This window comes from Meriones unguiculatus, chromosome 4 (genome assembly GCF_030254825.1).
Source record: "Meriones unguiculatus strain TT.TT164.6M chromosome 4, Bangor_MerUng_6.1, whole genome shotgun sequence".
Classification (NCBI taxonomy): domain Eukaryota; kingdom Metazoa; phylum Chordata; class Mammalia; order Rodentia; family Muridae; genus Meriones; species Meriones unguiculatus.
Window position 1 is genome coordinate 7,860,309 of NC_083352.1, and position 19,075 is coordinate 7,879,383.

Consider the following 19,075-nt stretch of genomic DNA (forward strand, 5'->3'; position numbering starts at 1 on the left):
CTCCTGGGGCCTGGCCTGGGGTTGAGCTGCTCCCCTGGGCCCTTTGTCCCACAAGCCAGGCAGTGAAAAGGAAGAAGCCAGCCCCTAGGTCTGTGGTTCTTCCTGGAGCCGCTGGGGGCGGGGCTTACCTTGTGAGCTGGGCAACTGCAGAAATTGCCAGAGATCATTTCCACCCAGATTCCTTGGCAAGGTCCTAGAGACAAGTACTTGGTTCTAGGTCAGAATCTGAATCCTGCCCCAATGGGGGGCACTACTGTCTGTCCTTCCAGGGAGGTTTCAGAGCAAAGGCCAGGGCGTGAGTCTGGAGAGATGGCTCTCGGGTTAAAAGCACTGGCTGCTCTTCCAAACAACCTGGGTTTCATCCCCAGAACCCACATGGCAGCATACAACCCTGTTTAATCTAGTCCCGGGGGACTCAACACCCTCTTCTGGCCTCTGGGCTTCAGGCACACACATGGTGAACAGACTTACTTGCAGGCTGAACTCCCATAGGCATAATATAAAGAAACACTGCTTTAAGAAACCGCCAGGCTCTTGCATCCCACAAGCTGGGCTCAGCCACCCGTCTCAAAACGCCCATTAAAGGGATGAATAATGGCGGCCACATGGGTAAGGGGTTGCAGATGAGGGGTCCAATGGCCCTCCATCTGTCTTTGGGGTACTGACCTGAGGTTTAGGCTTTAAACAGTAAGGGCTGGATGAGGACAAGAGGTATACATGATTAAGTAATCCTGGTCTTGTGGTCTAGCAAGGGCTTGAGTTCACAAGGTGATCTTCAGAAGTCCTTTAAGTTTGAGGGGACAGGGTGGTTCCCTCGAGATGATGGCTGATGCCCCTGTTGTGCTAGGTCTGTCCTGTGAGCTGATGCTATTCTGGAAGCTCAGGTTACATTAGTTACTTTTCTGTAGCTGTAACAAAACCAACTTAATGGAGAAAAGGGTTTACTTTGACTCACAGTTGGAGGGTGCCTTCCCTCCTCACAGTGACAGGAGCTGGAGGCAGCAGGCCACTCTGCACCTGTCAGAAAGCAGGGAGAGATGGGTACAGCTGCTGATCTCTATTTATTCAGTCCAGGACCCCTGCTCATGGAACGGGGCTGCCCAAAGGGGGACGTTCTTCCTACCTTAATTACCCCAATCTGTAAACTCCCTCAGAGAATGCCCAGAGGCTCGTCACCCAGACAACTTAGAACCTGCCAAGTTCACAATCCACATTAACCACCACACAAGGGAGAGGAAAGGCAAAGGCCTTAAGGTGGCTGGCCCCTCTCTGCACCTTCTGCAAAGGAGGCCCAAGAGATGAAGAGGAGACAGCGACACCAGACCCCACTTCTTCGGAGCGTCTGTGGCGCCATGGAAGCAGCTGCCGCTTTTCCTTCCACACCCCTGTCCCATCTGTTCATGAGCACAGGATCCTTAGTGTGCAACAGGAAGAAAGATGGCCACGCTGCCTCTCGGTCACCGGAAGGATGGACAGTCCTTAGCGTGTGCGTCTCTGAGGAGGTGCTTGGGACATGGAGGTGTTCCACAAGCATCGACAGGACGGTTAGAACAGGCTAGGCGCCACCCTTGCCCTTGCTTCTGGCTTTGAAGATGGGATGTTAGCAGAGTTTCCAGGTGTGGACCACACGGGGGCCCATATGGGAGTGCACATAAGGAACCAGATCTAGGTGACACCCTACAGGCCCTGAGCCGTCAGCGTTCTCCCCCAAGAAAGCCTACGCTGCTCAGAAGCACACTTAGACATAGGCCTGTCTCCGCAGGGCAGAAGGAAGACGAGGAGAGAAACCTGTGGGAAGGCAGGGTGTGCATTGCAGCGCCTGCCCTGCTCTCTCACCGCCCTTCTCCCAGGCTGCAGGCACCTGCTCTGCATGGGGGAGGGGTGACCGTGAAGGTTCTGGAGCTGAGGGCTCAAGTCTGACCCCCAAACACAGACAGAGTGGCCGTCTGAAGATGACACGCATATCCAAGTGTTAACTGTCCTGGCTCCTGGGACCATTGGCACAGCATAGGTTGCTTCAGCCCTGGATAGCCTGGGGTTTGGCTGTCCACATAGAGAGTTGCTGTGTCCGCTCTAAACCTCTGAAATCCTCTCTTCCTCTGCCTCATGAGATTATTTAAACCAAAGACACTGCTGTCATTGGGGGGGAGGGGTTGGTGTTCAGAAAAGCAATAATTTCTTACTGTCTCATCGTGTGTGTGTGTGTGTGTGTGTGTGTGTGTGTCACATATTTATCCAGGGGTTTATTTAGTGCGGCGATTATTTTATAGCTCTTCACCTCCCAGACCCTGAGTTCTGAGGACCAATACTGGGACATGTGCTATTTTGTCTCTTTACCCTTAGCGCAGTGCTGAAGTCACCCACCACACATGAACACAACATGTACACTGCTGAGACGGCACCCTGGTGCCTCGGTGTCTGATGTGGATTTTTCAGGTCTGGTGCACACATGGACATTGTTGGAAGGGGTGGTCTTAGGGCACACACAGGTGTCGCTGGACACTGGTAAGGCTGCTGACCCGAATGTGTTGACACTGTGCTGCTGATGCGGTATTCCTGGAGACTGGTCTTGGCGCACATGTGTGTTACTGCATGCCTAACACGTTGGTGCACATGTGTCCCTGGTCCACCATAGTGCTGGCACCTACACTTGTTGGTGCACATTTGTGCCGCTGCACTCATGGTGTTGATATACACCATGGCCGTATATTGGGTTCTGTGGCCCCGGTGTACAAGCATTATTGAAACCCAGTGCTGGGGCTCTCATGCTGTTGGCCTGAACTACGGCGTGCATGTCAGCTGTTGGCACCGCACTTCCCCTGCCCTGCACGGATGGCCATCGCTTCTGAAACACTTTCTTTTAAGGAAGCTTCTAAAATACTTTCTTTTAAGGCCACCTGACGAAAAGCTGGCCAGCGGCTGGAGAGGCTGGTCCACCACCCATGCCCTGCAGCAGTACCCTGAGCACCAGCAGCCCGGAATCTGTGTGGAGCTGCTGGTGTCAGATGCACAGTGTGGCCCTCTGCCAAACATGGCGAGGTTAGAGAGCCCTGGGCCTGCAGCTCAGCTTCCTTCCCGCAGACCTGTGTCTTAGGGCTGGCAACGCCCTTGCAGCTACCACCCATCGACTCCCTCTCACCTGGGCATGAGGCCTCGTGGGGAGCGCGCTCCGGGCTGCTGTGGCCTCTGCACCTGCCCTGCAGCGGCAGGAGGTAAAGGGGGCCTGGGGCAGGAAGTGAGGGGAGCACCGGGCCAAGGCTCCGTGTTCTCAGGGTGGCGTGGGATTGCTTCCCTGCAGCAGCTATTTCCAATCCCGGAGGACACCAGCCCCAGAGCGGGGGAAAGGACGGGGCCGGGAAAGGGCGAGGGCAGACCCGTGAGATGCCCTTTTGATGCGAACTAGCCTCCCAGGTGCTCAGGTGGTGCACACACGCATGACTCCCAGGTGCGGGGTGGTGACACGCCCGGCAGACTCAGTGCTTCCGCTTCCGCCTAGCGCCCCCCGCCCCCCATCGGCGCAAAGCGCGCCCCCCTCCCTGTGGCCAGGGGACCAATCCTGAGGAGCCAAGGAAAGCGCCACAGCCCCCTCCCCGCTCCAGCCGCGCCCCCTCCCCACCGCTCGGCCCCACCCGACGGCACCTCTGGCGCAGCGCAGGACGGAGGACGGTCTTCTAGGGATCGGTTTTGTTGAACCGGAGGATGAGGTTTTGGCTGAGAAATGAAGAGATGGCCCTAGAAGAAATGGTGCAGAGATTAAACGCGGTTTCCAAGAACACTGGTAGGAGGAGCCGCTGGCCTTGATTATATATTCTTGAGCTTGACATCATTTGTCAAATTGTAAAGAATTCTGGATAACCACCTTCATTCGCTTTCTCCTAGCATGGGTAACGGAAAGACAGATGCGGTGGGCATTTTCTGGTACCTGATAGATTTGTGTGGATTGACAGTGTGCTTTTATTCTGATTGACACAGTTTAGAGAATTACAGATCAGTGGCACTGGCTTTCTAGGAGATACGGGGTTTGTATGCAGAGCCATTTGCCTGTGGGGGATTCTGCAAGTCGGCTTGAGAACATCATCTCTTTTGCTGCAGTGGCCATGGACTTATGATCCCGAAAGGCCCATGGTCCAAGCCCTTCAGACACTGGGATGGGGATAGGAGGCAACAGATGTTCATATATGGGGAAAATCCTCACCATGCGCTGTCCAACCTTAAGGCAAATGTTTGCGAATAATACAGGTTTGAAAAAAGGGAGAGCAGTGTAATTAGACATTCATTTTCAGGATTCATTGATTACTTAAAATGAGCCATCAGGGAAGCTGTGGGCTCCGGTAGCTCTGGGGCCCTCAGAGCTGACAGGGGCATGCTGCTGCTGTTAGCCTCCCTGAGTTGTGCTGAGGGCTCCCTTCTGCCATGCTGCAGAACCAGGTCCCACGGACTAGTTCTCTCTGACATGGACAGGAAATAGTGCTCTGCCATTAAAAGTAAGTTACTGTTTTGGCCATGTGTTATGTGATGTGTGTCCTTCTCTAGTTTTCTAAATAACACTTCCCCGAGGAATTCAAATGTCACTCGTTGTCTGGGTCGGGTGTGGTATTAAATGACTAAATCAGCGTAAACAACCAATTGGATGGTCTCCTGGCACTTGTGTAGACGGTCACTTTATAATGCTGGTTTTGCAACAGAAACTGCTGTTCATTATAAATGGGGGGGGCCATTATGCCATCTGTCCCCATCCTCCTAGAGCTGTGGCCCATTTTTCTGGGTGTTGCTTGGGCAAGGTCTGGATGAGTACTGAGCCCTATGGAGCTGCCTGGCTGCCCAGAGGTCCCAAGGAAGGGTGGGACTCGGTGGTCTGCCCACCTGGGCTTGGCTGGTGTGGGGGATCACAGAGTGAGAACTGCTCGGGCAGTGACGTCATCCCTGGGTTTTAGAGGCTGAGGCTTCCTCATGGGCTATGAAGGACAAGGAGCCGAACCTGGGCTGGGTACTCACTGAGTGTGCTTGTCCGAGTATCCTAGGATGCTTGGCCCCGGAGGCCACTATTGTCTCATGAGAAGCCGCAGTGCCCAGCCCGTGCCCTCTAGTGCTTCTGCAGTCCTCGAGAGCTGCAGATTTTACTCGGACACTAAGATGTGGTCGGCAGGACCCTCTGTTGCGAGCATCCTTTATTCAGTGGTAGGGAGGAAGATGTCACCCACTCCTGCATCCTTCCTGCCTCTGGTGCACATCGGCCCCTTCTCGGCATAACCCAAGGTTTATCCCTGCGATAACACTGGGAGGTGGGTTGTGAAGGGTAGAGGCTATGAGCCATGCAATGGGGACAGGAGTTGTGCATGCAAAGTGCAGGTGCCTGCTTCCATCCCTGTAAGGAAATGATGGAGGTCTATGTCATAATTATCACTCAAGGTTTACATTCTGAGCACGGCCTGGATGCGTGCCGTGCATCTTGCAGAATTCGGCTCAAGGTCATAGGGTTGTTCATGCTCCAGGATCACGTTAAGGTCATGTCCAGGAGTGGGTAAGAGTTCTGGAAGTTTGATCTAGAAACTGGTGACGCTGCTCAGAACGAAGGGCGTGGGCACAGTGACCATGCTTGGGGCTGCATGTCACCTGACCTTCTGTGGCTTTACCCTGAGCTCACAGGCAAGAATGAAGCCTGCGCTGGTCAGGCCATGCTGCTTGTTTTCTCTACGGATTTGGATGTCGTACCCCATGACTCAGAACTTTCTTACCCCGGCTGTTCAGTACTCAGCATGATACGTGCTACCCAGGTTCTGTACTGTTTGACCTTGAGCACTTAGCTTTCATGTGTGCTCCCGACCCTGACCTTTGTGCCCATGCTGGACACTTTCCAACAGCAGAAGCCTTTGGGTTCTTAGGCTCCTTTCCAGCATTTTCATCTGTTTTGGTTTTCTGTTCAGATTTGCAGTACTTGGTAAAAACAAGAAACTTGTAGGGGAGAAATGGTGGGGTCTTAGTTGAATGTTAGCTTAGTGTTTAAGCTAAGTGTCTTAGTTGAACACTTAGCTTAGTGTTTGAGCTAGAGACGTTCCCGAGTCTCTCAAAGGGCTGGGTAAAACACAAATGTAAGCCACCCCAGAGCTTTTGGCTAAGGAAAGCAGTGCAGCAATGTCTGAGAATTTTCACTTTAAAATTACCAGATGATGAAGATGGTGCTGACCAGGAATCACACTTGGAAAACTAATGTAGCAGATGAGTCTTTAAATCCAGCCCCACCTTCTTCATCATAGTGAGTGGAGGTGCTTTTGGGGATGGATGGATAGATTGGTGGGTACAGTGTAGATGGACAGATGTATGAGTTTAGTAGACTGATAGATGACAGAATGAGTGGGTAGACGGAAATGTAGATACATATGTGGATGGTAGTGGGTGGAGGAATGGGTGGATGTGTGAAGGGGTGGAGAAGGGTATAGACGGAGGGATGGATAGATAGGTGGGTGCTATGTAGACAGACAGATGTGTGAGAGGGTGAAATAAGTAAATAAGAGAATAGGTGCATAGGTAGGTGTGTGGATGGGTGGCGGGTGGAGGAATGGATAGATGTGTGAATGGATATTTGTATAGAAGGATGGGTGGGTGGGTGGATGGATGGAGGGATGGACAGACGAATGGATGGATGGTACCAGGCTAGATGGGTGGATGAGATTATATGCAAAACAGCATAAGGTAAATTATGTTATGTTTTAATATGATCAAAGTTTCAATGCTGAAACCAAGACTTGTGGCTATTTTAATTAGCTTTATTTAATTAGCAAGTCATTGGCTTGCCTCAGAACATGGATGATGAGGGGATGTTGGTGAGTCTGTCCGACTCCACCCTCTGTGATGTGAACATTTGATCTTCCTCCTACCCTTACTGTCATCTTCACCAAGCTCACCACAGTCTAGGGGCTAAACTTTAGCTTTCAACTGCTAATTCAACCATTTACACGTGTTTGACTCAGTATCGTTAACATAATGCTATCTGAGTGGTGTGTGTGTGTGTGTGTGTGTGTGTGTGTGTCTGTCTGTCTGTCTTACTTGCTTCTCTGGAGAAACCCACATCCATGGTTTTCTGACTAGATGCTGGGGAAGTGAGACTGAAGTGGGAGCTGAGCATTCTTTGTGTGACTGACCCAATACTTGAAGCTTCCTGGCAGACATTGGATAGAAGTGAGGGTAGGTGAAGGATCAGGCTGATATGTTCAGATATGTTTGGAGTGGGCTTAGATATGTGCAAAGTGGCCTGTGGTGAGGATGGTCGGACACATGCCCAGGTGATGTGTGGTACCTGCTCCCGCGAGAGTCTCCACACAGGGGTATTTATCTCCCTGTGCTTTTGCTGGGGGAACCTTGCAGCTACATGGCCGTCAGTTGTGATTGTTTCGATGGGACCCCTTAGCCTGCTTCTGCCTCCATGTCCCAGGTCCACACCAGGACAGCTAGGCTCCGGCAGTCTTGATGTCTTGGTCTGCCTGTCACTCTGCCCTCATTCTAGTCTGTGGTGATGCCACCTGCCCAGTACGTCTTTTCTCATCCTTTTTAAGAACTCTTTTTCTTGTGCTAGCAAGACACTTTCCAACTGACCCCTCCTTCCTGTGGCTAGTCTTGTACTGGCTGTCCTGTGTGTACCCACGTGGTATCCCTTACCACTCTCCCAGGCCATGTGACAGGTGCCTGTACTTTTCACTGCCAGAGCTAAAGCCAATATGGCTGGCTATTGCCTGAATCCCACAGTCCTCAGAGGAGGCTTAGCCAACCTTCCGGAAGTGGCTCTTTGTTCTTCTCAGTGATCTGCCATGCCTGTTACTCTGTGTCCTACCTCTTATAGGCCTGTACCCACTAAAGCTGCAGCTCATGCAGGGGTGCCTGGAAGAGGGCTCTCACACTCACATCCCTGCCAGCATGCTGCCTTCTCACCTAGTAAAAGGGCCACATTACAGCGCTGGGGCGCAGAGAGGCACAGTTCTGCTGGTGACGTATCACCTCTGCAGCATCACCATGACAGCTCTAGCAGCTATCTGCCATGTCAGAGCGGTGCGACAGGCTTCCGCTGGGCTCCATTCCGCTCCCAAAGGATCCCAGATGTCTGCAGTCCAGGGAAGGGAAGAGCAGCTCCACACTGGTGCGCAGGCGTGGTGTGTGAGTTGTGCAGTCGGCTCTTCAGGAAGCGGATGTGTCAGACTGTGCATATAGAGCATGCAGGCAAGCAAAATGTACCGTCTCCTTGGGTTGTCTTAGAGCCCAAGGGGGAGCATTATATTCCCGAGAGCATCATGTCTTCCCAAATCCACGAGTTTGAGAGCCAAAACTAGACTGTAGACCTGGATTCCTAATACTTCTGAGGTTTAGACTGTGCTGCTGGGCGGGGGACTGAGCCAGCACTTAGCTAAGATACCAGGAAGCTGTTGTGTGAACTGTTCTTAGGAGATGCAAATAAGCACACACAACCCCCAGATGGGGCACCAACGACAGATCACTGGGCAACTCCCCCAAAATCCAACCAGAGGAAACTGCGTTTATCATATATATTAAACCGCATGACGGGTTATTTATAGGAGTGTCTGTGACCCCAAAGCAGCCATGCCATTGGAAAGTGTCATTCCAGAACGACCAGCTTCCCTCACAGTTTCGTAGATGTTAAACTTCCTTCTGTTAACCTTTCAGCCTCCAACCGCAAGGCCGGCCACATTCAGTTAGGGCAGATACGGGTAGCTGAGAGGAGCAAGAGATGAGTACCCGACGACCCTCGCCATACTCCCCTCCCATGAGGGGCCTGGTTCTGAGTGGCTTTTGTGGACAGCCACAGCTGTGGGTGGAGATGGTTGCTTCGCTTGGAGGACAGAGCTCTGCAACACGAGGCTGTTTCTATCTTTGCCCAGCTTGCTTCTGAAAGTGGAAGAGCCTGGGCAGAATGTCTAGAAAACAAGGGCATTTTGTCGCTTTTGCCTGCTGTGCGTGTACATGTGTGTGTGGGTACATGTGTGTTCATGTGTGCAGGTACACGTGTGTGTGTGTGTGTGTGTATGTGCATGTGTGTGCATAGTCTCCCTAGGGGATAACTCCAGGCCACACTAGCTGCAGGTCATGGCATGTAATTTGGGGAGATGCCTCAGTGGATAAGAGGCCTTGCTGTGTGAGCCTGGGGCCTGAATGCCCCAACACGTGTACACATGGGCATGCACACACATACACACACACATGCGCACATACAAAAAAAAAGAAAATATATTAAGTGGACCAGAAAAGAGGAAAAACTTAAACTAAATGCTGCTGCTCTTGTCTAAGGAAAGAGTACACAGATTCAAAGTGTGAGGGTTCAGAGAGCAGCATTTTAGGACAGAGAACAAAGACAGAAATATCTTTTAAAATTATTGTTATTAATTTCTTTTACAATGGATGTTTTTGCCTGTGTGTGTGTGTGTGTGTGTGTGTGTGTGTGTGCGCGCATCCACATGTCTGGTGCCTGAGGAGGCCAGAAGAAGTCCAGGCTTCTGGATCTGGGAGTCACAGATGGCTGTGAGCTGTCATGTGTGCTTGGACTCGAACCCAGGTGCACTGCAAGAGTACCCAGTGCTCGTAACCACCGAGACATCACTCCAGCCTTAGACTGAAACATCTTAAATGTAGTGTCTGGTAATGGAGAATGTGAGAAGTAAGTATGAAGCTAATTGATGAGATGCTTAAGCTGCCCCTTATTCACAAGAATAGAGGTATGTGTGAGAGCCCTCCCCCGCAGTGACCGGCTGTTACCGTGGCTCATACCAAGACCTGTATGTACTGTTTTTCCAAGCCATAGCCTGGTTCGGAGGAGTCATGGAGCAGAGCTCTTAGCTACCCAGAGTTGGACGCATGAGATCAGATGGATTTGTGTTTTGCTGGCTTGGGGCTCTTGGCTAGGCAGATCATTGTGCTGTTGGTGACTGATGCAGTACTGGTCAACTGGGCGTCCGTATAGGAAGCCTTCCTACTTATTAAAAATGGATTTTAAGCGCTCTTTGACTGTTGTCAAAGGAATACCTACCTGAAGTCGGACTATGCTCATTGAGCTTCGGGGTCTTCTGGGAATGAAGGGAAAGCATCTTCCTGTCTCCATGGATCCAAGTGGCACACAGAGAAGCAACCAGGGTGGGAACTGGGGAGTGGATGTTGACTGAGGAAACATTAGGCATGATATGTAACCTAGAGACAAAGCCAGCTCCATGGGAGGCGTTCTGAGCAAACAGAACCACTGCAAGTGATGTAGGCACGGTAGGCATTGACAGCTCTCGGGTCCCTGAGCCCCCTCTCTGGGGGTACCCAGGCACTTCAGAGGGGAGGCTAAAAGATGCTCTGGGCACTGCAGGATCTGTGTTGGAGTTTGTGGAAACCCTGCCCACTCACGCCTGTGATGGCTACTTGCTCTTTCTTCTTTGAGCAGAGCAGCCAAATGCCAGCCCCGCTGCACCCTGTGGCTGCTGGCCATCTGGGCTGCCATACCCACTGTGGAAGATGGTCTTCCGCTGATATCACCAGAGCCACCCTGTGGTAGGAGAGCTTTCAGGGCCTCTGGCACAGAGGGCTTGGGCCGGAGTTCAGCACACAGCCTCTAAAGACATTGTGAAGTAAGGGCTTCTGTTCTCCTCAAAGGATCCTCTGTCCTCACCCAAACCCCGAGAGATTCGCAAATGTTAGAAGGAAACCAAATATCTGGGAGGAGCCATTCAAGGGAGTTTGAAGCAGTCAGTTAGGAAACACAAACCCACCAATTGTTTTTTTGTAAGTCATGGAGATTCGGTGGCTCTTGTGTATCTAAATTGGCTCTTCAGCAAATACCCTGGGCTTTCCTTTGCTCCCTTAATAATGCTGCTAAAGAAACAAGGCCAGTCCCCAAAGCTTCAAATCCAGGCTCTCAGCCTCAGAGGCAGGCCACATAGTGTAGTGCTCAAGCCGCTGAAGGAAAGAACCAGTGTTCACTTTCGATAATGGTATTGTTGACAGGATATTAGACTAGGTGGGAAGCAGAGCCCCACACAGGATTTCATCCTGCGAGGATGCTTTGAAGGTTGGTTGGTTGGTTGCTTTTTGCAGTGCTGGGCATTGAAGCTGACCTTACACAAAATAGGCAAGCACTGAACCCTTAGCTGAATGGCCCCAGGGTGTGTGTGTCTGTCTGTCTGTGTGTGTGCATGTGCGCATGTGTGTGCGTGCGTGACATGTGGAGGTCGGAGGGCAGCCTCAGGGGTTGTTTCTCGAGAGCTGTTTACATTGTTTTCTCATACAGGGTTCTCTCAACTGGACCTGGGGCTTACTGATGAGGTTATGCTGGCTGGGAAGTGGCCCCCAGGGTCTACCCGTCTCCTCCACCTCCCATCTTCCTTAGTGCTATGATTGCAAGCCTTACTGCCACCCTGTCCAGTGTCAGGACCAGGAGGCTGCATCGTGAAGAAGACATGAGGAGGTTGTGGATCAGGACCATGGCCCAGCCCAGGTTCCGTTCTGTTCTCTTCTTTCTCTTCCTTCCTTCCTTCCTTCCTTCCTTCCTTCCTTCCTTCCTTCCTTCCTTCTTCCTTCCTTCCTTCCTTCCTTCTTTCTTTCCTTCCTTCCTTCTTGTTCTTTCTCTTCTTTCTTTCTTCCTTCCTTTGAGATAGAGTTTTTCTGTGTAACCTGCCTGTCCTAGAATTCACTCTGTAGACCAGGCTGTCCTCAAACTCTTGAACTCTGCTGTGTGCTGGGATTAAAGGTGTGTGCCACCATGCCCAGCTGAAGATAGGTTCTTGAGAAGTGTTTTAATGGCATTTTAAGCACACATGAGAAGACAGACTTGAGCCAGCCACACCTATGGGGCATAGTGCTGAATGGGGAACTGCAGGCCAGCAGGCTCTGTCTTACTCGGCTGCTAGGCTCATGGCCACAGTCCACAGTGTGCGCCGTATCGTACTTGAACACTTGCCTAGGGGAAGCAAGGGTGGAGAGAGGTATCAGGGCTGGCTGGGCCTGTGATCACATCTAACTACTCATGGTGGTTTCTGAGGGGCCAGGTATTTAAGGCCGTCATCAGAAGAGACTTGGCCCCTTTAGGTGCCATATCCAGTGTGCCTTCTTTCTGACCGTGGTGATTCTGGGTGAGAACCAGTATCTGCATGAGGCCCAGGCCCAGCGAGGCCGGCCAAGCCCTTCCTACTAGTTGGGTAGTGTTTTTCTTCTTTCTGCATGTCTGTGATGTGGGGCCTGCATCCTCGTGTTTCTCTGTGGCCCTATCTGTTGGGACAGCTTGTGTTGAGTGCCTAGGTAGAGGGAGGGAGGGGCTGCTGGCTGGCTGTGCCCACTTGTCATACTCAGAAGTGTGTATCTAACAGGAGACCTCTGGGCAGAAGCACCATGCCGTGGGGTGCCCACAGTGAGCACCTCAGCTCCCTTCTTACAGATGGAAGCACCTGCCCTTTATCCCCTGAAGCCCGGTGGGAAGACAGGTGAAGAGCAGATCCGTGTGCATCCAACCCTGAACACACAGAAAAGAGGTTCAAATAAGCACTGTTCCACCCCAAATGAGGTACTGTTCCTCATGCAGGCTTTCAAGGGTAAGGGGCCGTGGTGCAGGTCTTTGAGAGCCCACCTGACCCCAACCCCTGCCACTGTCACCCATGCCTGGACTGGCGGTAAACATACTTAGTCGTTTGGCATGCTTGTATTATCATCTTATAGTGCCCAAATGAAGTGCCTGGATAGTGAGGCATGAGGAGCCCTAGGATGTGCAGGGCACGTGGAGCCAGAAGGTTGCACCCAACCTGGCTGCCACTGGGAACCCCGGTACAGTCCCCTCACTTTCCCTCCAAAGCATCTGTGGGCGCCAGGGCAGAGGTCAGTAGCCGAGGGCTTGGGAGGCCCAGCGTGTCTCATGGAAAGTGTCCTTGCCAAAGCCGGGCGCCTCACTGTTTCCTCTGCAGAGGACCGGACAACAGACTGGGAAACTTCCCGATTTATTTCAGAAAGCCAGCAGCCAGTCCCTCCCTTCCTCCTGGTTTGTAGTTGTTTGTTTGAACTTGAGACTTCCTGAAGCCTGGAAGGTGTTTCTGGCCTGAGCAGCTCCCTGGCATTTGCAGCTCTGCGCACACAGCCCCTGTCTAAGGAAGGAAGTGACCAGAACTCACGCACAGATGGGCGGGCTCGGCCATTCCCACTTGGTCGCCAGCAGCATGCGTCGCTGCATTCTGCCCCACCGTCTGAGAGGAGAGCAGCAGGTGTGGTGCCTCTGACCTGCTGCCTGAGGGGGAGCCCATTGACCCCGTCCTCTCTCCTGACTGGGTAAAACTCAAGGTCACCGGGGACGGCAGGCAGCACCTGTTTCTCGTGACAGCTCAGCACGCAGGTGTATCCTGCAGGTCGCTGGCACCTCCACGGCTTCCGACCGCCCTAGTGAAGACCTTCAGGCCTTGGGAACCGCAGGGCTCTTTGGGCTAACTGGTCCTGAAGACTCACTGAGCCTGCGCCAGAGGTTCAACCCCAGGAGGGCAACTCAATGGCAGAAAAGGCTCCGTCCCGGGGGGGCGTGCGGCGGTTCTGGTCACTACCAAGGAAGCGTCGGGGAGCACTCGGGCGCCACAAGCCAGGTGAGTGAGGAGGAATGACACCTCCTTGGGGACTTAGGACAAGTGTCCCCTCTAGGCACACACTTTCTTGTGAGGATTCAACCTTTCAAATATTATGAGTAGTGTTTGCAAGAAAAGGTCATCTCGTGACCTGGTGGGCATCCTGGCTCAAGCAATGACAGTCTGGGTGTGGGGTCTAGCTTCATCGGCCTCATTTCCTTTGTCTCCTGGTCTGAGGGCCTGGCTCGGGAGTTGTGGGAGTTGTGGGAGTGGTGGGAGTTCTGGGAGACCGTGAAGACATTCCCACGATGCCATGTCGGGAGGGCCAGAGGGGCATGTTCCCAGGTGGAGCAGGACATCTGTCACTCCAGGTCCCCACCAGTCCCATCTTCACAGTAGCTATATCCCACCCTGGAGGCTCACACTTGCTCAGCTCATTTAAACCCTCAGTCGTGGCCTAATGTTTTACAAATTGCATCCAGAGAAGCAGGAACGTTCCAGGTGCTGGAGCTAGAGAAGTACCTTGGGGCTGATTTCTAGTCCTGGCAGAAAACACAAGACTCTCTGCCTCCAGAGGCCTGGAAATGGGGAGGTTGCCAGGGAATTTGGGGCAGCAGTGACCTCTGACCTCAGGCTCCGGTAGCACCCTTAGGGTGTCAGGGTATAATTCCCTAAGTATAGGCCCACTATGGACATAAGGGACCAGCGCCTCCTAGTGTTCACCTTAGATTTGTGCAAGCTGAGGGAAGGGTAAACAGCCCACCAGGAGCTGGCCTGTTAGCAGCTCAGGCTGCAAAAGGTGGGGCAGCTCTTTGGGGATCGTTAATCTAAAGCTCATCCCCTCCCCCACCGCAGGATGTAGCTCCTGAGGGTGCCTGATGACCCAGCATGGACGGCAGGGCAGAAGAGGGCCCTTGCCCTCCTGTGCGGGTATGGAAAGTATCCCTAACATGATAGGGCAGGTGATGCTCTGCTGGACTGGCACAGATAACCCGGGTTGAGGTGTCAGGTCCCCAAGCCCTGACGGCTGCCCAGCACAATGCCATGGAAGAACAGGACCGGGGCATGACAGAGGCTGAAGTAATCCTGCACCTGCCAGGTACATGCCAGGCTGCTCAGTGCCTCCTTACCAGCTCTCCCTCCCTAAACATGGACATGGGGAGATTCTCCAAGATGGAGGACTGAAAGTATTCCCTCACAAAATGGGGTATTCTGAGCCAGCTCTGCTATTACTCAGATGTCACTGTCCCTGGGCCACCAGTTCTATCTCTCTGATTTGGCTGCTGAGGGTGCTGACATCCTTTTTTTTTTTTTTTTTTGAGTGCCCTCCTCTCTCTCAGTGGAGTCTGTCTGATGAGCTTGCTCCCGGTGTAAGCGCATCTCAGGTAGGCTCAGTTCAGGCAGATGCATCTCAGGCAGGTGCAGCACAGGCAGGTTGATCTCACACAGGTGCAGCACAGGCAGGTGCAATTCAGTACAGATTCAGTACAGGCAGGTGCATCTCACAGGTGCAGCACAGGCAGCTGCAGTTCAGTGCAGCAAAATAGTTGTGGCAGGTGCGGATGGGAGCGGTAACAGCTCCCTGTATCCAGCTCAGGTCTGCAGCTGCTCAAACAGCCAATAGCTTGTTCAGCTGAGCACGGGAGCAGGCTGTAAGCCGACGTGGCCTTTTGAACATGGAGACTTTGTAGGGGCTTGTGGAGATCTACTCAGGTACCATTGGAGGTGATGATGTGGCTAGGGTTGTTGACACAGAGTTGCAGGTTTGAGAAATGACAGGTGACAAGGGCGCCGTGCGTTGAACCGAGGGTGACGAAGGGATCTGAGAGGTAGGTTTCGTGGACTGGCAAAGGAGTTGGGCAGAGCTAGTGTTCTCATCACACAAGTCCACAGGGGAAATGTTCACTGGTGATTAGGGAGAGCATTTCACTTCATATGGGAACCCTGGACCATGGCAGCAGCCTTGATGAGATTCTAAGCCCGAAGAGCGGGGCCCGTGGGAGAGGGCAGAGACACTCGCTCACCTTGGCAGCACGTGGCTGCCCAGAGGCTAAATGTGCCCAGGGTGTGGCTGCCAGCCACCCCCACTAAAGGGCTGTGGGGTCCTCTTTAGTTGACAGGTCCTGGTGAAGAGTGGAACAGTTCCGAGGCCTTAAGCACCATACTATGGAGAGGGCATGGCGGCAGCATGTGGGCCTGGCCCCTGCATCACAGTTTCCGTTCACTCACCTTTTTATACTGAGTCGATGTCTTCATCTGGGTGTGGTGCTGCCCTTCACAAGCTCAGTGAGTCAGAATGAGGCCCCAGGGCACACTCTCTTCCCTAAGGCTCCCATGCGGGGCTGCAGCTGAGGTGAGGATGCTCCTTATCCAGGGCACACCACCTAGAGTGTGGCGCCTGGACAGTTAAAGTTGCCACGCAGGCGTGGTGGGGTCCCAGCAGCAGGCCTGTTCGCCAGGCTGGGTGGCATTGGTGAGCGCACAACCGTCAGACGCGGGGGCCTTGCCTCACAGTGTAGCCAGAGACCCTAGCTCACTAAATGAAGTGGAGAACAACTGGCCTCCAAGTGCAGTGCAAGCACATGAGAACACGTGTACTCATCATGCTTGCACACCATACATGAGAATGCGTGTACTCGTCACACATGCAAAAATCCCACAGAGGTGTTTGGGGGCGCATGGGCTCTGCTGATCACTCTTGAACTTACTTTTGAGCTTCTCGGTAGCTAAGATGAAGGGAAAGTGGCCATAGGTCAGGTGCAGAGGGAGCTGCTCTGTGAGGAACTCAGGAGAAACGTGTGCTTCAGCAGTTCAGGCACGCAGATGTGTAAGAACTCTCAGTGGACGCCGTGTGTGGAAGTGTTTTCTTCCTTTAGGGAAGTTCTCCGGGGTTGGTGTTCCACAGCAGCCGGGTAGACACACTAAAACCCATGTGTTCAGTGGGGTTCCTTCCATGCACTGCGCTTCCAGCGCCGCTGGCCGGGAAAGCCCCCTCTGCAGCCAGAACCACCAGTGTGCCCGCTGGTGACTGAAGACAAGTGGCCTTCCTCTACCAGACATCCGGGCCTGGAGCTGAGCTTTCTCCCGGCTGAGCTGGGAGTCACCATGTCTTTGGAAGCCAGACTTGTTATTCCAAGTGTGAACATGCAGTGTGAGGCTGGACCACTGGGGCGAAGGTCCAGCCCATGGGCGTGTGCAGCCACACTCCTAGTTTCCAGACCTCAGAAGTTACAGCCAACAGAAAGGTGTGGCCATCTCCTGACACACACACCCCCCCCCGCACATGCAAACACACACACACACACACACACACACACACACACACACACACACACACATTGTAGAGCAAGCTTGCAGGGGGTTTGCCAAGCTAGGAGGAGCCTCTCGTTTGATTTATAGGGCTTTTGTTCTTGGGGGAAACACTGGTGAGAGACGTTTCCTCTCAGGGCTCCTAGAGCTTGTTTGTAAGAAGGCCTTTCCTGGTCCGAGGAAATCTGGGGCCTGTTACCACGTTCAAAGTTTCAGGCAGCTTGGTTGAAGGAGGTGATTGTGATAAGTAGATATGGCCGCTGTCGGCTCCCGCCAAGGTTGGGATGGGTCTCCTGACTGCCCACGCCTTCCTCCAAGTCGCTGGCCACCACTTTGCCTAGACTGAGGACAGCGCCAGGCTGGAGAGGTCCGGAAGCCCCATCCCACCCGTGCTGGGGTCCCCGCAGGCTCTTTTTGGGGTCTCTGGGCTCTAGGTCTCTGTGGGGTCACTATGTGTTATCTTTGGGGTGCCTGTGCTCTTGAGGAACTGGAATTCACAGCACACACCTACCCAGGCCCTGCTGCCCGCACTGTGCATTTGCCGACCTTGGGGAAACGGTGTCCCTGGGTGGCGTGGGGGCTCCGGTCACTAGAGTTGACATCTCTAAGTAATGGGACCTGCGTACTGTGTCAGGAGTCCATCCTTGCCGCCCAGGATCACTGGGCAGAGAGGTCAGTTTTACGACTCCCCCATGTTCCACTGAAGCTCTGTCTACCTGTGCCTCCACCCCGTCGGAGTAGATTGGCTGCGTGAGCATGGGCCCTGACCACCAGTGCTGCCTGCGAGCTGAATGGGAGAGGAGGGCCACTATTCTTTGTATTCGAAGCCTGTGATATTGAGTGAAATGCTGGAGAAAAGAAGGGGCCAGATAGAGCCACCCCCCCCCACCTCTGCCTGTTCCTTTTCTGTAAGGAACAAGGCTCGCTTGCCCTGCTGCTGTGGCCTCTCTTCAGATGGCAAGGGACCCCTCTAACCTCTGCTGGTGTACTCTGTTGACTCTTCCTGCCTCCCTGCCCAAGAATGGAACTCTCTTTGTCCATCACTGTAAATGGAGGTTGACCCCCCATTGAGTCCCTGTGCCTCAAGCTGGCAAGAACGTCTTGGTTGTTCCTCTTCCCAAAGCCGTTTGCCGGCTGCCTCAGCCTGGCGTCCCTGTGTAAATACGCAGGGTGGAGCAAAGAGGGGACTTCAGTCTTGTGAGAGCAATTACCTTACAGCGCTCCATCCTGGTTAATGGGAAAATGAAAGTAAGAGGCTGGCCGCTTGCGCAGTGGCGCAGTCAGGTGCCCGGGAGCCTGGGGAGCTCAGTGCCCATGCAGGCAGGCCATGGCACACAGACGTCCTGTCTGGATATCTGTGGCAGAAATGAAGCTCTACTACATCTACTCTGAGTGGTGCTCCTGGCTGCGCTCGCGGGCTGAGGGTGAGTCCCGGGGTCCTCGGAGGGAGCGGGCACGCCGTGCAGCTTGGGCGCCCTGTGGCTGGTATTCTGCTGATGAGGGAAGTGGTCTCCCCAGTCCCCGTGTCCCCTTTGGACCTGAAGCCACTAGGGTGGGATCTGGGGTGTGTGAGTCTTCACCCCATAGTTGACACTCAGTTACTCTATGCCGTTGGCACAGAGAGGAAACCACACTGCCCAGGCTGACAAGTGTAGGAGTCCCCGCTTGCCGCCAAGCTGTTTTCGTGATCTAGGGAGCTGCAATTCCGTGAAGCTTCTGTCATGGAGTCTGGAAGGGCCGTCCCTTAGCCTTGAGCTCAGTGTCACTGGCAGACAGGGTGCCGGTGGCGTTTTTTTTCACCCTATCTCATCTTGTCTGTGTGAGTGGGCTCTGTGAAGGTTGGAGGGTGAGCCATGCCGGGGATTCAGTCACATTCCTCCTGGCCTGGCACTTGGCAGAGCTCACAGGAGAGGCTCAGGAAGGGCATGTTGCTCATGAATGCAAGCCGAGGCCATAGAGAGCCCTGGCTGGTGCGGGAGAGGGCCCTGGGCACATGGAGGCCCCACCTGGTGAAGGGCATGGGGAACCAGCCAGGACAGCTGGCTCCTCAGAGAAAGGGCTTGGAAGGGTGGCAGGTGGTGATGGGTGGGGCTTCACACTCAGCACTGTGGCCTGAAGGAACATCTGTGTCAGGCAAGCTTGACACTGGGGTTCTGGGGATGAGGCCCGAATGCCAGCCAGCTCTGACTGGGAAG

General features: G+C 53.5%; 1 protein-coding gene and 1 long non-coding RNA gene across 17 annotated transcripts in view; one reads left to right on the forward strand and one right to left on the reverse strand.

The window, feature by feature from the left end:
- LOC132653583 (uncharacterized) overlaps window positions 1-3,762 on the reverse strand; it is a 32,929-nt gene extending 29,167 nt beyond the window's left edge. Inside the window, exons 1-2 of one of the 4 annotated variants that reach the window (XR_009591295.1) lie at window positions 3,140-3,253; window positions 667-1,017 (exon numbers count right to left, since the gene is read on the reverse strand). This is a non-coding gene — a long non-coding RNA (uncharacterized LOC132653583). Of the gene's footprint in view, window positions 1-666; window positions 1,018-3,139; window positions 3,254-3,639 lie in introns of those variants that run through there. The other 3 variants (XR_009591297.1, XR_009591296.1, XR_009591298.1) reach the window with 3 other exon arrangements.
- Window positions 1-19,075, forward strand: part of Mcf2l (MCF.2 cell line derived transforming sequence like) — a 142,131-nt gene that overhangs the window by 39,634 nt on the left and 83,422 nt on the right. For 3 of the 13 annotated variants that reach the window (XM_021655330.2, XM_060381390.1, XM_021655335.2), the window contains exon 1: window positions 3,640-3,778. The exons of 6 other annotated variants lie outside the window; for them this stretch is intronic. In XM_021655330.2, coding sequence (XP_021511005.1) covers window positions 3,700-3,778 — 79 coding nt within the window. In that variant the 5' untranslated portion in view covers window positions 3,640-3,699. Of the gene's footprint in view, window positions 1-3,059; window positions 3,213-3,639; window positions 3,779-13,193; window positions 13,593-18,149; window positions 18,305-19,075 lie in introns of those variants that run through there. 4 more of the 13 variants (XM_060381388.1, XM_060381392.1, XM_060381389.1 and 1 more) reach the window with 3 other exon arrangements.